General features: G+C 39.3%; 1 protein-coding gene across 4 annotated transcripts in view; it reads right to left on the bottom strand.

Moving 5' to 3' along the window:
- Window positions 1–19,979, bottom strand: part of LOC122793047 (serine/threonine kinase 11 interacting protein) — a 1,659,807-nt gene that overhangs the window by 921,988 nt on the left and 717,840 nt on the right. For all 4 annotated transcript variants that reach the window (XM_044060719.1, XM_044060720.1, XM_044060718.1 and 1 more), the window contains exon 10: window positions 17,126–17,215. In XM_044060719.1, coding sequence (XP_043916654.1) covers window positions 17,126–17,215 — 90 coding nt within the window. The remainder of the gene's footprint in view (window positions 1–17,125; window positions 17,216–19,979) is intronic.

The raw sequence follows: 19,979 nt of genomic DNA on the forward strand, positions 1-19,979 counted from the left end.
CTACCAACTTAGAAGGATACAAGCTACCTGTCCTGCCACAAGAGTGAAAACCACAAACCTTAATGTAGAAAAACTGGTCTGAAGTCCAAGTGCTTAAACCAAAAGGCTTATAATAACAGTTAAATTTTAATCAGGCTACTAACAAGCAGTAATAAATGTAGCAGAATAAATGCAATTGAGTACTTTTAAGAACAGATAGCAAAAGCAAAACAATCAGAATCTACTCCATCTGCTGCTAGGATTGCATCTTTACTATTTAAGTTCTAGGCTGCTTTCTCAAGGCCAGGTTTGGAGCATCCTGCTGAAGAATACCAGTCCAGTTGCTTATTTGTGCTTTCATAAAATTAATACAGTCTGTTCCTTCCATCTTCTGTGGTACAGAAAATTTCAGGTTTTCCCAACATATTCCATCGTCTAATTCTATTATGTTTTGAAGCATTTCTTCTTGAGCAGCCTCACAATCAGCCTTTTCTTCATTTCATCTTCTGAATTTTGCAGTTTTAACACCTCATCTGAATATCAGTTTTAAAGCTTCTTCCATTCTTCCAGCATTTTGTTATTTTAGTTGATATACTCCATCAGTGTTTCATTTATTTTAATCAGCTCTGAGTACATTTGGCTTCTTTTTTCCACTATGTTACTGGAAGTCATGTCTTGCACCAAAGCTAGAGTTTGCACTGCTATTTGCTGAACAGCTGCAGAATTATTCCCAATCAGTGTTTTTTCCTCACCTTTTGTGATTGATTTTCTTCCAGGTTCTCTGAATATTTTTTTTTTGCTGGCATCCAGGCAATGCACTTACTAGCCAGTTACTGAAATTTACCCCAAAATACTCTCTCTTCTGAGTTTCTGTTTTCATACTGGGAGAGCTAAAATTAAGCTGTTACTCAACTCAGTGGGCAGACATCTTGGAAGTCTCAAGAAATACGCTTTCTTGATTATGTTAAGTGAAAAATACCCTTAAATGTCTTAATGAAAACATGTATTAGCATAAACATGCTAGGTTAGAAAACAAGCAGAAAAGGCAGAAACTTACATTTACAAATGAAAAACATGAATGAAACAGAAGGTTTAAGTACTGTACGAGTCTGGATAAAAAGTAGTTTCTAGGTCTTCCAATGCAACACAAGTAATAAATCTAAATAAATATATATTTATTTTGTACAAGTAACACACTGGCTTTCTTCAAAGTATAGAAGACGTGGGTGGAAACAGAACTACAGTACATACAGATCTATGCTGACAGGTTCAGAACCTTGATATTGGGAATCTATACCCAGTCCTGTTGTTGTGACAATAATGACCTGTGAACAAGCAAGGGCCACAGAAGTTAAACAGGTAAAGAGACAAAGACAGAAACAATCTCATATAACTCTTCCTCACAGTCTAGTCACAATACAACACAACTCTCATCTCAAACCTCCAACTACCCTACTCCCTCCACACACACATCCAAGGAACCCCTCAAGCTGCCACCTTTTAAACTCCTCTCTCTCACTCCACTGAATGGCCTCTCACATTTTATTTCAGGGAAGTATCATCAAAGTCTGTCAATAATGAATCAAAGAAATTAGATGCTATATTTAACACAAATCCAAACAGTACCCTCCTTGAAAATGAATGCCAATCAGCTGTGTAAAACCATTGCCATTTATCTTCACTCTATCACTGTCAGAATCCCCCACCCCAATTCACAGTCCCTCATAATACCTGTTCCAAAGACTTCATCAGCTACTTCCCCACAAGACTTGCATCCAATATACATTCTCTTCCCAGCCACAAAGGCATTTGAGAAACTGATTTATGCTCAGCTCTTTGAAAATCCAGCCAAACACGGTCTATTATATGTGCAACATGGATTCAGAAGTATTTACAATATCCTTACAGCTATCTACACTGTGACTGATAAAATCATCTCTTTCATGGAAAATGCTGGCTGACCATAAGCCAGACCAATTAAAATTAATAAAGAGGGGTACTTAGTGCCTCTAAATGTGGACCCATACAGAAATAATCCACAGAAGGGATATTGCCTTCTTAGGACCAAACAGGATGTCAGCAGGAACACAGAAGGGAGAAGCTCAAGAGGATTCACATCCTAGAGGCCTATACTAGCTCAGTCCATCGGGGGGTAGTTTTCTCCATCAGTTTAGAGAAGGACAGCTGAGTAACAGATTTAAAAGGACGTTTCTACTGAGAGAAAAACTCCCAAGTTATTTTTTTTTTTGCCGAGACAGGAAAGAAGAAATTAACATCATGGACTACATGAGTGACTTTACAGCAGAAGCATCCTAAAAAAAGTTGGACGAAGTGAATCACAATGTATCCACTACAGAGGGCTCTCTATAAATAATAAATATATAGGGAATACTCACATAACTGCTATATCAGACGTCAACAGTGCCCCTTCTGGAGAAATTTCATATACTGCACCATAAACACAAAGGAGGCAGAACAAACCCACCAAGCATAAGGCATACTTATGAGCAAAATGCCCTGAATGCTGGTTATCCCAACGTATGCTGTACTACTAAATTAGAGGTCCAAACTACAGTGCTTGTTCACAGTATGCACCAATGATCAGTTGCTGTACAGATGTCTACCAAGGATACATTAAAGAAATATAAACTAGAAGGTGCCAACCCTAAAAGTATCTTCTGCCACCACATTCACCAAAGGTGTTTTATCTTCCTGGTAAAGAATACAGCTAGAAATTCATTTGGGAGTGTGAATTTCTGGCAAATGCCAAATCCTACCCAGGTGCAACAAGCAAAGAGTTAGACCGCTTTCTTATGTTCAGAGACTCTAGCATGGCAGAAAATATAACTGACTGTCCATATCCAAATTATGGAGAATACACTGCCGTCCTATTTAAATGTGGGAGCACATGCATGGTCTGCAGCTGGCTTCAATATACTTTGTAATTAAGACCAGATGTGTGACTTTTTTTTTCTTCAAATAAAGCTGGAAACTGTAGTACCTTTCCTCAAAACATAAATGCAACTACTTCAGAAACTAAGGCTAATCTAAGCAACACAGAAACAGGAATAAATTATTCAGCATACTCTGTATTCATGGTTTAATAAATGTTGAAACAACAGCTGCAACTTGATTTGGCATTTGTTTAGGCTAAATGTGTTAAGTGATTTGCCTGTTTTTGCATAAACTGGAAGGACACGTACTAAAGTTTCTATAATGCTCTTGGCTATTCAACAGACTTGGATCATGGTTGAAAAGGGTCTGTAACCAATCTATTACCTGGCAAACAAACAAGATGCCACAATGAGCCAAAAATGATCAATTTTAACAACTGGCTGTCTTTCTGGTATCATTCTAAGGCGATCCAATACTTGTCACTTTGGGAGTACATGGTTAACAGACCACATTGCTTTGCCCAGGATAGTTTATACCTGTTCCTTCTAGACTTTCAAACACTGGCTAAAACTTTATCCACCCCCACAGTATGTTTTTTTAGGTAATGCCAGACTGACAAACCTACCAGCTTTGCAAAATCAGCTCAACTGAACTTCAAAGTGTTACTGCTCAAAGTTAAATAAAAAATACACACTCCCTCCAGGCCCTCCTTATATTCGAGAATATAGACATGTCTGCAGTTACCAAAACATAGTTTAAAGTGGCAGAGAGTATCCTGGCAATGCAAGGTTTTAGCCCCTTCCACACTTTCAGACCAGTAGCTGTTCAGACAAGGGCTAAAGGTGGAGGTGTCTCAATATAACTCAGTAACAAGCATAACTCTAGGCTGGACACACATGATGACGTGCTGGAGTTCCTCTTTGTGCACATTACCACAATCAAAATCCCGTACCATATCCTAACCAGTTTTAGGTCACTCTCCACATCCCAAGAAGCTCATAATGCATACCTGAACCTACTGGAGACACATACCATCCAACCTGACACCTCACTAATGGGAGACTTTAATTACCCAGCAGTAGACTGTGAATTCTACATGGCCTCAAATCTACAGGCATAGACATTCCTGAACTTCTTAATACAAACACCCTTGACCAGATAGTGAATACTCCCACTAAAGACGTCAACATACTGAATTTCATACTCACAAATATGGGAGAACGCTGCACCCGACCCCAATGTCTCAAGCCTCCCTGACAATGTCCAACCATAAAGCTGCTCCTTCAAAATCAAAATTAACTGCATAACCCCAGTAAAACCAGTAACAGTTACGAAATATTACATGGTAAACTACCTTTTGATAAGTGATGGTTTGTCAAATTTCAATACCCCTCCAAACCCCAAGAACACAGCAGCCTATGATGAATTGTTTTCAAACTCTGTACAGCCATGTCAAGGAGTGCACAGAGGCTGTTGTACCTGCCAGAAGTAAGCCAAGAACTAGCCCCAGAAACAAACCACCCTGATGGCATCCCACATTAAGCAGGATATATAACAAAAGAAAAATTATGGCAAAAATCAGAAAGGGTAAGTCTCAAAGATAAAAACTCTCTCAAACTAAATAAGCAACTAAGAGGGCTAATTAGGTCAAATAAAACCAACTTTGATGTCAAGATAGCCTCCCAAGTGAAAGATAACCATAATGCCTTCTTCAGCTATGTTAGAAACATCAAGGGCAGCAGGTGGCAGTGTGATGAACTGATGGTTAATGATGCCACATTAACCAAGCCTGGTGACATAGCAAACCTGTTAGCATACAAATTCAGTTCTAACTTTACCCTCCTTCCTCTCACTCCCAATCATTCCTCAAGAAATACCCTCAAACATAACCCTTCCAACAAAACCTAGGAAGCATGTACTGGCTGCACTTGCTAAAGCCAAGAATCAATTGACCCCGATAGCATCCCAGGATGCCTCTAGAGCAGTCTAAAATATGACTTATCAGGACCCCTGGAATTACTACTTAACTATTGTCAATACTTAAGTATTTTCGCAACCACGTTATCGCCATTATCGTAACCACATCATTGCCAAATACACTTGCATTTTATTCATTAAAACACACAGCAAAAAATAGAAAAAAGTGCATAGAAATATTCAAAAATTGTAGTAAAACATCAGATAACTAGTGATGAAATTTAGCACCCTTATTCAAGCAGTGCTTTAACATAAGCTTCATCAGATCTGCCATTTTATGTTAAAAAAATGGGGGGGGGGGGGCAGAAAATGGCGGTTTTCAATGTTTTTATATTTTCATTATTACTTAACCAATGCTATTAGGTCTTCAAACAGGTCTTCATACTAAAGAAAAGTAGCTAGCTGGTTCCTAAGGCTTGTTCATTTTAATTGCTTTTTTAAATTAAGATTAATGTTGGGCTGAATGCAGGCATTCTTTATTAATGGTGTACTGGAGTCTGGCAGTGGGGGAACCACATGGCCTACTTCTACTGACTTGAAGTGATTGCATTTGGTGGAGTGTAGTTTGATTTTGGCACCGATTTTTAAGAATAAGGGTGATGTGCAGAGCTGTAGTAACTACAGAGGGATTAAACTGATCAGTCACAGCATAAAGTTATGGGAAAGAGTAGTGGAAGCTAGGTTAAGAAGGGAGTTAATGATTACTAACCAGCAGTATGGTTTCATGCCAGGAAAGAGCGATACAGATGCACGGTTTGCCCTGACAGTGTTGATGGAGAAGTACAGCGAAGGTCAGAAGGAGTTGCATTGTGTCTTTGTGGATTTAGAGAAAGCATATGACAGGGTGCCTAGAGAGGAGCTGTGGTATTGTATGAGGAAGTCGGGAATGTCAGAGAAGTATGTAAGAGTGGTACAGGATACTTATGAGGGCTGTGTGACAGCGGTGAGGTCTGCGGTGGGAGTGATGGATGCGTTTAAGGTGGAGGTGGGATTACATCAAGGATCAGCTCTGAGCCCTTTCTTATTTGCAATGGTGATGGACAGGTTGACAGACAAGATCAGATAGGAGTCCCCGTGGACTATGATGTTTGCAGATGACATTGTGATCTGTAGTGAGAGTAGGGAACAGGTGGAGGAGACCCTGGAGAGGTGGAGATGTGCTCTAGAGAGAAGAGGAATGAAGGTCAGCAGGGCTAAGACAGAATATATGTGTGTGAATGAGAGGGAGGATAGAGGAATGGTGAAGATGCAGGGAGCAGAGGTGGGGAAGGTGGATGAGTTTAAGTACTTGGGATCAACGGATCAGAGTAATGATGTGTGTGGAAGAGAGGTGAAGAAGAGAGTACAGGCAGGATGGAGTGGGTGGTGAAGAGTGTCAGGAGTGATTTGTGACAGACGAGTGAAAGGGAAGGTCTACAAGAGGGTAGTGAGACCAGCTGTTATATAGGTTGGAGACAGTGGCATTGACAAAAAGGCAGGAGTCAGAGCTTGACGTGGCAAAGTTGAAGATGTTAAGATTTGCATTGGGTGTGACGAGGATGGACAGGATTAGGAATAAGTATATTAGAGGGTCAGCCCAGGTTGGAAGGTTTGGAGACAAAGCCAGAGAGGCAAGATTACATTGGTTTGGACATGCTGAGAAGGGATGCAGAGTATATTGGGAAAAAGATGCTAAGGATGAAGCTGCCAGGTAACAGGAAAAGAGGGAGGCCTAAGATAAGGTTTATGGATGTGGTGAGAGAGGACATGCAGGTGGTTGGTGTGACAGAGCAAGATGCAGAGGGCAGGAAGAAATGGAAATAATGGTCACCCCTAATGGGAGCAGCCGAAAAAAGAAGAAGTTTGGCTTTTATCTGTTGCTTTTGGACTGTATTAAAATGTGCCCTGGGTAACACTGGATGACATGGAAAGACATCAACAGTGAGTTGTTCGGCACGTGGTTGCAATAATACCAAAGTACCCTACTGTCTTAAAACAGGCTTTGTTCCGCGTGAATGGAGGCCTGTGATCGTCATACCCCTTCATAAGGGAGGACCTTCAACAGATCCTGGAAACTAAAGACCCATTAGTCTGAGTGGTCTTATTTGGAAAGCCATGGAAAAATTTATCATGGATATTATTAACAAGGACATAGGAGACCTCCAGACATGGATCCATCTCACTTTAGCTTTGTCAAAGGAAGGTCATGCTTACTGAAGCTGGTGTACTTCTTTTAAAAGTTCAATAAGGCAATGGATGAGTGGAAAATGGTGCATACTGCCTACCTAGATCTGTCTAAAGCATTTGATACAATGCCCCAATGAATTTATGGAGTTAGGCATAAACCACTTTATAACATGCTGGATGACAGACTTGCTCACAGATAGGACCCAAGAGGTAAGGATCAGTGAGGCCACCTCCACAAAGAGGCTAGTCACCAGTGGAATCCTTCAGGGCTCTTTCCTGGGCCTACTCCTCTTTGGCATCTACTTCTTGGATGTCAAAGCCAATGTCAAAGGTCTCTTGCTGACCAAATTTGCAGACGACTGCAAACTAGGAAAAGTCACTGAATCCCCCCAAGATGAGAACACCATTCAGGAAGGTCTAAATGGACAAATCCCTGGTGCCAAAGCTATGACTTAAAACTCATTGCCAAAAATGCATTACACTACCTTTTGAGATGCTGGCCACCCTAGGTAATTATGTCATCAATAAAATACCCCTAAATATTGATTCGTCGATTCCTTATCCAGGAATCTGGGAAGTCATCTAGATAGTAACCTAGCCTTCAACCATGTGTCCTAGTTAGCAAGAAAATCATTCTGTGTTGCTCAATTTATAAGTAAAGGCATGGCATCTAGATCTAGAGAGATGAGATCATACCATCACAGAAATAACGCCCCCTATGGTACGTATCTGACCAGACAAATGCAACTGGAACATCCACAAAGGTTCCTTACAAAAAGAACACAGGGAGGCAATGCAGTGTCCTATGCTGATTGTCTCAAAGCTCAGACGTCTGACAGGTGATCTTCACCCGGCCTAAAAGGTGTCCTTGGACCCAAGTTTTGAGTAACCTTTTGCACATCCTCCAAACAAACAGCATCAGAGCTACTAGATCAAAAGAACTAAATAGACAAGAGATATTTTTCAGAGAATTCCAATTCTCGAAAAGGTTCCCCATCCATCTGAAGCAGAGTTCCTCCCTAACCCTATCTACCCAACCACTGGTCCAAGATGCACTTAATCGGAAATTCACCCCGGTGTAGCACTTATGTCTCTGAAGGACAGAGGCAGTCAGTAAGTCAAACCTGTGAGTCACATTTGGGTTGCACTTCTAGGCATACAAGGGACCCTAGTGATCATTAGCCTAGTATACACCTATGAACCTATACAATAAATGACTGAATATATAAAGATGACATCAATGAACAGACTTCATGTTGGCAACATGAAGAAGCTATGTCTTCCAAATACAGGGAAAGCCAAATGTCTCTGCATAAGGAAGTTAACAGCTACTGAGAAGACTCATAGCTGTCACTGCCAGTATTCCAAGAGTGCCAGCATAAATGAAGCAATGCCTGGACTATGGCAGCAGTACCTCTGGTAACTCTTAACCAGCATGGATGTGTCATTCAGCTTCTCTCCTTTCATATAAATAACCAGTTTTTGAAATTCAAGGTAATTCAAGTTATTTTTCTGTCTCAGAACAAACAGTCTCAAACTCAAAACATGTTAGTATCTCTAATGCCACATATTTCCGCTTTGGTGACACCATCTACAGTCACCTGCCCACCACCATCACAGCCACCTGTGTTTGTCTCAGTATATAGGTTCATAGGTAGATACTAGGCTATCTGCCCTAGGGCATTTAAAAGCCTAGCCAGAGTGTATTTGGCTTCCGCCTCCCTATTAGATTAGCCTACTGTGCCTCTGTAAAGTAGGTCACAGAAGGTACCCTTTAAGATTAGTTTACTGTGCCTCTGTCTAGCAGGGACACAGAAGTGATCCCAGGGGTGAATTTGCGATTTCCCATCCACGCGTCCAGATTTCGCTTGAAGAGGGTCAGCGAGGGGCTATGTCTAACATGAATTGGGATTCTATTTCAGAGTGAGGGGAGCCTCTGGGAAATGAATCTGTCCCTCCAGCATGTCCTATTTATTTTTGTGCTGAGGTTTAAGTCCCTGGAGCGTGTAGTTCTAAGGGACTTGGATTTTTTGAGGTGGAGCATGTCCATTAATTATGGGTGTGACATGGCTTTGCCAGGCATAGATCGCCTCTGAGTAGGCGGTAAGCAACTGAGTAGAGCTGGAGTTTCTTTAGTCAAGCTGCATAGGACATCTGTTTGTAGCCCATGATCCTCTTGGTGAGGTACTTTTGGGGTCTCTCCAGTTGCTGCAGGTGTCGGGTAAGGTACATCCCAAAAGGGGCATTGTATTCAATTATGGGCCTGATGAGTGACAAGTAGAGGGGCACAATGACCTCTCTTGATCTAGATGCAAACCCTTTCGTGATAAGGTGGGATATATAGAAGGTCTTTCTAGCCACTTTGGCAACTTGATTATCAAAGGACAGATTACTATCTACATTGGTCCCCAAATCTCTAATTACTTCTTCCGTACTTAATGGATTACCACCTATGTGGTAATTTGTGGGCACCTTGTTTTTCCCAAAGGGGATGACTATACACTTTTTAGCATTTAGCTTGAGGCCGTGGCTCTGGCACCAAGCATCCGTCTCTGTGAGACCCTTTTGGAGGATGCTTGTGTCAGCTGGAGAGTCTATTATGGCCCCCAGTTTGCAGTCATCTGCGAACTTTGTCAGCAATAATCCCCCCGTGTTAGCCTGAACCTCAGAGAATTATATACCGAACAAGAGAGGTCCCAGAACTGAGCCCTGTGGGATGCCACTTGTAACTGGTTTGGATTCGGACAAGGCACCTGCGATTCTGACCATGTGGGTTCTATCCCTGAGCCAGTTTGCAAACCATCTTGTGATATAGGGGTTGATATTTAAGCTGGTAAGCTTATTTATGATGCCCGAGTGGGGTATTGTGTCGAAGGCTTTTGCGAGGTCCAGGTAGGCTGTGTGGACTACTTTGCCCTCATCTATGGCTTTGGTAACTGTTTCAAAGAAATCAACTAGGTTTAAGAGGCAAGATCTGCCCTTAACAAAGCCGAATTGGGTAGGGTCCAGTGTCTGGAGTCTCCCAATGCCGTTTCCTCTCTATGTCCCTGAACTACTGTTGGTTGAGCATAAATATTAACACAGACACCAGACAAGGAGTCCACTCGGTGACAGACTGTTTGGTCAGACACCGGTCATGGAGTCCTACTCAGTGACAGATGGTTTGGTCAGACATAAGTAGGGAGGGCAGGGAAGGGGTAGAAGAGAGGAAAAGAAGTTAAGGTAGGGTAAAGGTATTTGTTGGATATATAAAACAGGGGTAGAGCAAAAGCAGGACCAGTTGTCCATGTCTTGTCTGGCTTGATTTTTAAGCGAGTTAATTTTGCGTTGATGCCTTATGGATAGTGGAAGGGAGATGAGAGATGACACAAGAGTAGTGAATCACCTGATAAGATGTTGGATCTGGTTTCTTGGAGTAGGTGCTTGTCCTCTAAGTGAGGGTATCTACTGAGTGTACACTGCTGGATAATATGGCTAGGCCAGGACATTTTTCTGCGGAGTAAATATGGATATGACTAAGTTGAAAGAAGGCAAAATGGTATGCGAACTCTGTTCGGTGAAGTAGTTTTATGGTTGAGCAATGAGACCTGTGGGGCAGATTAGCAACAAATTTTGCCACTTTGTGATAGCACAGCTCAAGTAAATGGGACAGGGAAGACTGCAGGTTGATGAAGATTTGAGCTCCATGGAGAAGTGCTGGATGTAAGCAGGTAGAAGCAACATTTTTTCTTGCATCATCATGAGTTAGATAAGGCTTAATTCTACAATGTGCCATGTTTTGATGTATTTTTTGACTACCTCTTTTGTGTGAATGTTGAATTTCATATCTTCATTAACAGTCACTCCTAGAAGCTTGGCATGTGGGACTATTTCTATTTTAGTGTTATTAACAGAAATTACAATGAATTGGGCTTTCTAACACTAAGATTTGGGTTTAAACAGAAATAGTTTTGCTTTTTTTGAGATTTAACAAGAGTTGAGAGTTGGACAGCCATGTTTCATCCGCATATAGGGGTTCACAGGTTATTTGTTGCAGTTTTTCACAGGTCTTTGCAGAGCAGATTAGTGTGGAGTCATCTGCATACTCTACGATGGCAGTATTGTTTGTTGTTTTATGTAGATTGATGATGAAGATGTTAAATAACAGGGGATCTAGAATGGATCCTTGGGAATTCTAAAAGTTACAGGAAGAAATTATTAAATTTCATTTTTTCATTTGCCTGTTGCCTATCTGAGAGGCAGAGATGTTGAACCATGCAAGGGAGGAAGAATCTAGGCCATGATTTGTTAGTGTTTAGATTAGTTTAAGGTGAAATGCAGCATAAATGGCATTGGCTAGATCAAGGCGTAGAGCAGATACCAGGTTACCAGAATTTCAGTTTGTGTTAATAGATGAGGAGAAACTGAGGAGTGCAGAGATAATGCTGTGGTGTGGGGAAAATTCATGCTGGTTTGGGAGAGATTTATTTTTCTGTCCTCCTTTTTTTTTATTTCAGTTTTCAAAGTTGCAGTTTAACGTTCTACCCATTCCTTATATTTTTTGTCTCTCATCTTAATTATCTTGTTCTTTTGCAAACGTATCCTCCTGATCTTGTGGGCCTAGATCATGATGTTAAAACATTTTTGATGATTTGCATTCAAACAATTTTCCTTTCAAAACCTGACAAATTCCTTCTGCAGTTTTTTTTCCTAAATGTACTACACCAATTAGTTTTACATAGTGACTTGTTTGCTTCTATACAAGTCTGTTATAGTTTAGATTTTGGTTTGGCAGATTTATCCAGCAATAATTTAACCTTTATAACCCCATGATCACTGCATATCAAAGGTTGTAAAACTGTAAAAGTAATTTCCATGAGATCAAAACCTCTACCAGACCAGTCATATCCCCCCTCTCATTGCAAACCTAAAAAACGCAAGTGAACAAAAAAAAAAGTTTCAAACAGTTTCAAAACTTCAAAACCTACTAGTACCTCTCTCAAAAAGGCGATTTCCCTTTAACAAAACTCTGGAAAACATTACAAATCCACCCTGAACACCACTCCATGATTGCTCAGGACTGTCAATGCACTTCAACAAAAAACGGTGGCACCCTCATGGTACCAACAATCCACCCCAAACTAAAGACAACAGTACCTAAAACAAGCAAACAATCTACTTAAAAAGGACACTACTACAAGCTCAAGCAAAAGCAGTGGAAAGTTCATTAAGACTAAATAAAACTAAGTAAAAGCTATCCCATTCTGGCAAGCAACCAAAAAAAAAGAGCTTGATCAAAAAAGACAATCATAAGGCCTTCTTTAAAATCTGGCCTTAAACCTATACAGCAGAAGGATGATTAGAAGAGAAAAACCCTGATAAGGAGTGAAAGATATGTTGATCCTACACTTACTTTGAACCTACTGACTGGAAGACAAACATCAGGCTACGATACTGGCTTACAGGTTCAGTGAATCTCCAATCCCCCAATAGCCCCCACCCCAATCATCCCCAAAATAGCCAATGAAACTGCCTTGCTGCCCTCACAAAGGCAAACACACTATCCAGTAAGGCCATGCCCCCCCTTTATGTGTCTGAACTCAGCGATGACCAACCCCCAAGGAACAAACCAGCAGGTTTATTGCACCTCTAGGACAGGCAAAAGTGAGGGCGCATGGCACACATGGTCCCACTTCATAGTGGCGTGCCTTCACAAGACTAAGAACCCCTCCCCCCATTAGCGCCTTATCTTATCTGCAGCCTTGGCTGCAGCCATGGAATAATGGAATAAATAAATAAACACATAAGGGACTTGCTTTTGATCCATAACCCAGTTTGGCTTTCAAAGCCAAGTCAAGCCAGCTCCTTTAAAACTTGGTTGACTTTTTGAGGATCACACCCATTTTCATGAATGAGGAAAGGCAGTCCATACAGCCTACCCATACCTCACAAACACAATACCACAATACCAATCTCCCAAAATCATCAAAACTCAAGAATCGTCCATACATCTTACAAACCCATGTGACTGGCTGCAACTCATACAAACAGCTTGCACGCAGAAGTCAGAGCTGCAGGAGCCATGTCAGACTGCCTGTCACAAGTGGTGTCCCCAAGGAGGGTGTCCCTCAGGGTCCACTTCACTTCTTCCACTTTTCTTCGCATACAAGCAAACAAGTAGGAGTGGCACAGGAAAGTTGCAGATGACTGCAAACTGCAAACCATAGTCCATAGGGCCTATAGACCTGCCACCAGAAGATCCAGACAGACTCCTCCAGAGCCATAACAGAAACAGCACTGCAGCCAGCCAGAAGTTATGCCTAAACAAAAAAACAAGCATACCGCTAAAAAACATAAAAAGGTTACCTGCCCCTAGCGCTATATATACAATCCAGAAAAGCACAGAAAGTCATCCTGGGGAGGGAATGAAGACAGTTGATAGTTCTACGCACTCACGTTGTTGCTAAAGTAGTTAGTAGAAAACCCCGCCCCACCTGATCATGAAGGTGATCACATAGGGATATCAGAGGTCATACCACCCCTGTACTCATCACCATTAGACAAGTGATTGTCATGAGTCCAATGCTCGAAATGTATCTGACCAGACACCTGATGCAGCTTGAAAACAAGGCCCCAAAAGTTCGTCACAAAAGGATAAAGAAAGGGTAAAAATGTCTTATATGCTGCCCCACGAAAGAACTCCAGCTTTATTCAGTCTCATACCCGCTTGCAACAGAGGCACCCCCTGCTGTCAATATAAGGCCATGTCAAACCCAGATTTGATGAATACACCTCAAAAAAAAAAATCCCTCAGGGCGAACCACAAGGGGAGGACCAACTTAAACCTTGGTTATAAATAGAGCGTGCTGGAGAAGGAGGTCATCACCCAGAGACTCCTATGCTGTGGTGGAAACAAAAAATCATGTGCAGAGGACTCACTAGCTGGTCTTGTTCAAAGAGGAATCACCACCAAATGAATGGAGATAGACCCTATAGATATACAGGATTACTTCAGTGTCACTGTGACAGACAGAAAAAAAAGAATGATATATTTTTTTTTTCAAACTAAAGGTGGGCGAAAGCACATAACTATGCTAGGCTTATAAAATGCCCCTTAAGATAGATAGCCTAGTATGAACCTATGAACCTATGAACCTATGAACCTTAGGAAAAAATGTCCAGTATGCTCCATTCCCTGGCAGTTTGTTTTAACAATCAGAGGCAATGGTTGATCCTGAACATGTACTATAAATAATTTCCTGCTAATGGTGTTGAATCAGAATTATTCCCATCTGTTTCTGGTAAATTTAAGTCCCCAGCCACTATTATTTTATTTATGTTTCATGCAAGAAATGTATGAATTATGACATCAGCACTTGACTTTCGTGGTCTATACACAAACAATTATGTGTTCCAGGGTTTTCTTAATTGTCATGATTACACAAGCACTGGTGTTATCATCAAACTTGTAATAATCACAGATCTCATAACATTTAATCCCCATCATAAAACTACCACCTGAAGCTTTTTGTTACTATAAATATTTTTACTGTATAAAAATGCTATGAGAGCAGTGGTTTCCAGTTATTGTTCTTGAACTATGATTCATAAATAACAACATAAATCTTGCAGAAATGTAGCAAATTTTCCAATAAAGAAACTTTATTATAAATTCTCTCAGTGTTAACAACAATCAGAGATGCATCAAATGTTGCTATCTGTTGATGCTCAAATTTCTGGCTCAACAAAAATCCTGTCTTAAGTTTGTAAAATACTGTATCTGCTGCAAAATTTCTCTTGTCTTGACAAGTGCACATCATCCTGTCTAAACATAGTGTGCCCATAATTAGGCTTTGATGCTCTACACATTTTGTATTTTAAAAATGGGCCATTTTTAAATTTAGTTATCTACCCAAAAAAATATTTCCATTCACATTGACCGGACTCGCCTTTCTATTAATGATTCGTGAAAACTATCTCCTTACACCTGTACAAGCTATGCCATCTACAAGGGCTGTAAGTTCCCTACTAACAGTCAGAGTCCTTGAAGAGGAGATAATTTGTACCAACATAAATAAACAGCTCCATACTGTCTTACACTCATATCCTATATTTTTGCTCCTGGCAAGCATATCCTCTCAGTAAATTTAAGTATTAGTTCATCTAACAACTGACTCTCCTAGTACTAATATGTCACTTCTGATCAGATCTGAAAAATTTCCCACTTCTAATTCAATAACGTCTGCTCTAACAATTGTTACAAAGGAATGATCTTCATCACTATTAGTCTTGCTAATCCCACCTGTTTTCACTGCTTATTTCATTTGCAAGCATACAATTCTCATTCAGTTGTCTTTGCATTTCCACAGCTTGTGCCACGTTGCCAACTTCGGTCTTTCCCTTCTTTTTTCTTACAGGTATGTTTCTTCAATCCTTCCAAGTTCAGTTTTGATTTCTTACCTTTAGTCTGCTCCTTGCCACTTTGTTCTACCTCCTTTGCTGGAAAAATGATGTCACTTTCTGTATAAAGAATGTTTTCTGACTGAACAACGTTATCAGTCCCTGTAATTTCTGTTGCTACATAACAAAGCAATATCCTTTTGTAGTATATATTCTCTTTGATTTATAGACTTTAATTAGTTTATTTTCCTTCCCAGATATCTGTCGTGAGCCACTTCCTTTCTTTCTTATTTTTTTCTACATGCTCTGAATCCACAGACTGCTGAATACTTGTATACTGAACTCCAATGTTGTCATCAGTAACATTATGTCTAACAGGGGCTGAGTGATCTTTACTGACAGTGAACACTTCCTTTCCTAAATGTGCTCTATTTGCACTTGGTCTAACATTACTTTTCTCATCAGCCTAGTCATTAAGATATGTAACAACAGGTCTCCAAGCTGTGGCGGTTACCAAGTGCAATCATCATCACTACATCTAGATCTACTACTAATAGCAGTAAGCAAATCACCACACTTTTGACACCAGGAGCACAATTCTCCAATGTTATCAGGCGTTACCTTTATAGATACATAGCATTTAGTACACTGGGCAAGATTAATGGCATACTCATTATAGGAATCTATTTTCAGCTAAAAAAACAGACTATTCCTCTCTTTTAAAATTCTTTAATCAAAATCAGTTACCACAGAATTTAAAGAAATTAAACGCACACAAACATGCAATCAACTATTAAAAGTACACTGAGATAACCTTTTACAAGGGGAAGTAATTCATAAAGTTCTCACTCTGACCTACCATTCCAGCCATGTCAGTCATGCTAAACTGCTTGGATGTCCTTTACTCGCTATCATTCACAGTCACACATTCATTATAACAGCAAAAATTACTGGCACTAAATAAAATAGAAATCAAAATAAATCTTCTCATATCAAGCAGCTGTACGATAAATCAAAAATCAACATATGAATGTTTCAGATAAGGTCTGGATTGTCCTGTTTACACTCTGTGTGAATGTAAAGCTGACTACACCTTTGGGGATGGCTAGCATTTGCTTGACTACAAATCTAGCTCTAACAACAAAGAATGAAAATCAGATGTAAAAAAAAGAGGCATTTTTCTCTCTCTCCCTATATATATATATATATATATATATATATATATATATATATATATATATATATATACACACACATACATACATACACATATATCTCCCTTGCTTTCTAGAAACAGTGAAAATCAGAGGTAAAAACATAAAATATAAATCAAAATAAATATCCTACCAAGCATATGGCATGTTGTGCTTATGACACCACTGTTACAGCCTGCTGATAGGAAGCACAAGTTTATGCTTTACTATGTCTTCTATAGTGCTTACCAAGTTTCAAGCCCTCTTTGGAAGTGATGTCAAATATAACATTACAGATATTTCAGAGACAGAAAACGATTCAAGCTGATAATGACAATAAAAGGTAATGGTAGCCCGATTCCTTCCTAAACGATTCAATCACATGCAGCTTACATGTTTCAGGGTCAGACGTACAAGGAGAAAACAGTCATGAAACTGAACTCTGGAAACCTACATGCATATGCAGGCACAAAACCATAAATTTAATAATACTTCACTGCTGAATCTCTGCACGTAGGTTGTCCTGCTATACTTACATTGAGGAAAGCAGCTTTGGGCGACAAGTGCTTTACAGTAGCTGTTCTGTGATTCTTGTGGTAGTAGAGAGGATTTCCTTCGAGGTAAAGCTAGAAACAAAAAAGCCTACTATAAATTTTTCCCCCCAAAAAAACAAGAGTGCACACATCATTCACTGCTTTACAAGAGTTTATATCTGCTCCTTCCAAAGAAGGAAAAAAATATTTATTTATTTATATTTATTTATTGACATTTGTTAACCGGGTTTGTCTAACTGGGCTTGTGGCCCATTGTCAGTGGAGACCTGAGGAGAAAAGCTCCAGTAATACATTTTAAAACAAGTACAATTTTAAACAATACTGATATAATAGCAGTTATAGCAAAACGATTCACATATATGTTGGGTTACATGCATAAAGTTAAAGTTGCATTAAAAAGAAGCTAAGTAACAATTTTACATTGATATAGTTCAATAGGTCAACAATAAACATTTTTTGTTTGTATAAAATTGTGCAAATGCATAGTAGACACATTGGAGAGAGAGGTATAATGATGTACTAAGTATCCACTTTAAAAATCCACTTTATCAGTTAAGTTGTCCCTAAATTAACTATACCTTAGTTAAACATGTATCCTCTGGTAGATCAGGTGTACATGTGTTCCTCATAAGGAACATGCTATAGCTTATATGTGCCATGTTTTCACTCTTTATTCATTTTCTGTTCCTCTTCTTTGGATAGGCACTACTCAGGCATATTCTTGGTGTCTATACAAACATTTTCTATCATTTCAAGAACAAGTAAAGCAGGTTCAAGTGATTTTAATCAGATTTATCCAACATTGCTATAAAAATTGCAGCCTGTATCCATAAAAAAGTCATACTCCCATGACTCATGGCAACATCCCTTGCACCAGAGAGACAGTACTCTCCTAACTACATTCTCAGTATCCAAGCCCTTCTCCCAAATGAAACAACCTACTGCAACGTAAAATTAAATGTATTATAAAGGTTTATTATGGTGACAATATACAACACTTAATCCTCTTACTTTCCAAGTACACAGACCTCTGATAGTCAGACTTTTGTTGTGGCAGCATCCTACAGAAACCATAAATGTTATTCAAAGGACACCACTATTTCCACCAGCTGTGGTCATTTAATTTTAATATAACTTACTAATAATTCCCTATTCATACATTATATTATAGACAGAACAAATTAACAGAACGTCATAGTAATAACACTGCTTTTTAAAGTTTATTTAAAATACAGTGTTTTAAATTGTTTTGAAACTTGCCAACAGAATGAGAGTTGCATTCTGCCATTAATGTGAAACTTGCAACTGTTGGTTTTTGAATACCTGAGGAATTTGTAAATGAACTGTGGACAGATACTTGCAAATTTTTCTCCTACAGCTGGAAACCATATTCATTAACAGAAATTTGAACAGGATTCTCTGTCAGATACTTTGGGAACATTGGTTTATATATATATATATATATATATATATATATATATATATATATATATATATAAATAAATCAATGGAGCACATCTATAAAGTCCATCAAAAGTATTGATAAGTTTCACTGGAATGGTGAAGGGGCAAAGCAGGGACCTATTTCAACAGTTTCTTCTCGTAAATCTACAGATAAAGTTGAGTAGCTGTATGCTGTTTTAGTTTTCTTATAAGCCTGGCCGTGCAATACAAATGTGACCCACTAGTTACTATGCCTTAGTGATTACTTTAAGGGGTGTGCATTAGCTAGGGCACGATTTAATGGCTGCCTCTGTCCAGGTGTAAATTTCTGAAATCCTAGCCAATGGTTCATGTTGCACTTGAATGGAGTTAGAAAAGGTCTCCGCTTCACATGGATGGAAAACCTATTCCAGAGAATGATGACTCCCTGAGATACATAAAAAACACACAAGGGGCCAGCAAGGCAGTTCCAAACAGCTTTATTGGCAAACGAAAGGGTGCATGAGATACACCAAAATAAATCCCAAATCCTCAGACTAGTTTCGGTCAATACCTTCTTCAGTGAGGAACAACATGAAAACCATTCACCAGTGAGTTTACCAAATATATATAGAATGCAATAGCCAATGAAAAACGTGGTACCTTCCAGATAATGCATGGAAGTGAGGACGTATATTATGACAATGGTGCTAGAAAACAGCATGTATATCAAAATTTATCCTATACTGCATAAATAAATGATGACCTGTAAAAAATAATCATAAGAAAATAGTACATTATGAAGACAGTAAATAACAAATACTTAATTAAACATCACAATGCAAAACATTTATGGACATAGTCTGCAATTTATCACAATTGTGATCGATATATAATATATAATGCAATATATTAAGGACTATGCTAGACTATGCAATGTTGATGCCTGGTTGTGCATATCAAAAGTGTATGTGGATCCTGTATTTGTTTATAGATGGTCATTAAGCCCAGGTGGGAATAAAGCCCTAAGTGTACAATCCAGTATTTTTCTTTGTGGCTAAGAATGCTCTGCCAACCTAGCTGGTTGTGTCTGTTTCCCTGAATCTTATCAATAATCATAAACATAAATTTAGCTGATTTATGTTTAACAGAATGTTGGTATAAAGCATTAGTAGGTTTGTGGTTGCGAATGTCACTACGATGTTCACCTATTCTTATTCTCAAAGAGCGTGAAGTTTTGCCAACATAGAAAGCTTGACAATGGCATGTGGCCAGATAAATAACCCAACTTGATGAACAATTACCAAAAACACGAGCATCAAATACTTTACTTGTATTGGCACTTGTAAATTGTTTTAGTTTACTGACATGGCCACAAGAGATACAGTGGCCACAGGGGAAAGTTCCCAACAAT

The sequence above is a fragment of the Protopterus annectens genome, chromosome 2.part0, assembly GCF_019279795.1.
Source record: "Protopterus annectens isolate FY-2018-M chromosome 2.part0, PAN1.0, whole genome shotgun sequence".
Lineage (NCBI taxonomy): Eukaryota > Metazoa > Chordata > Ceratodontiformes > Protopteridae > Protopterus > Protopterus annectens.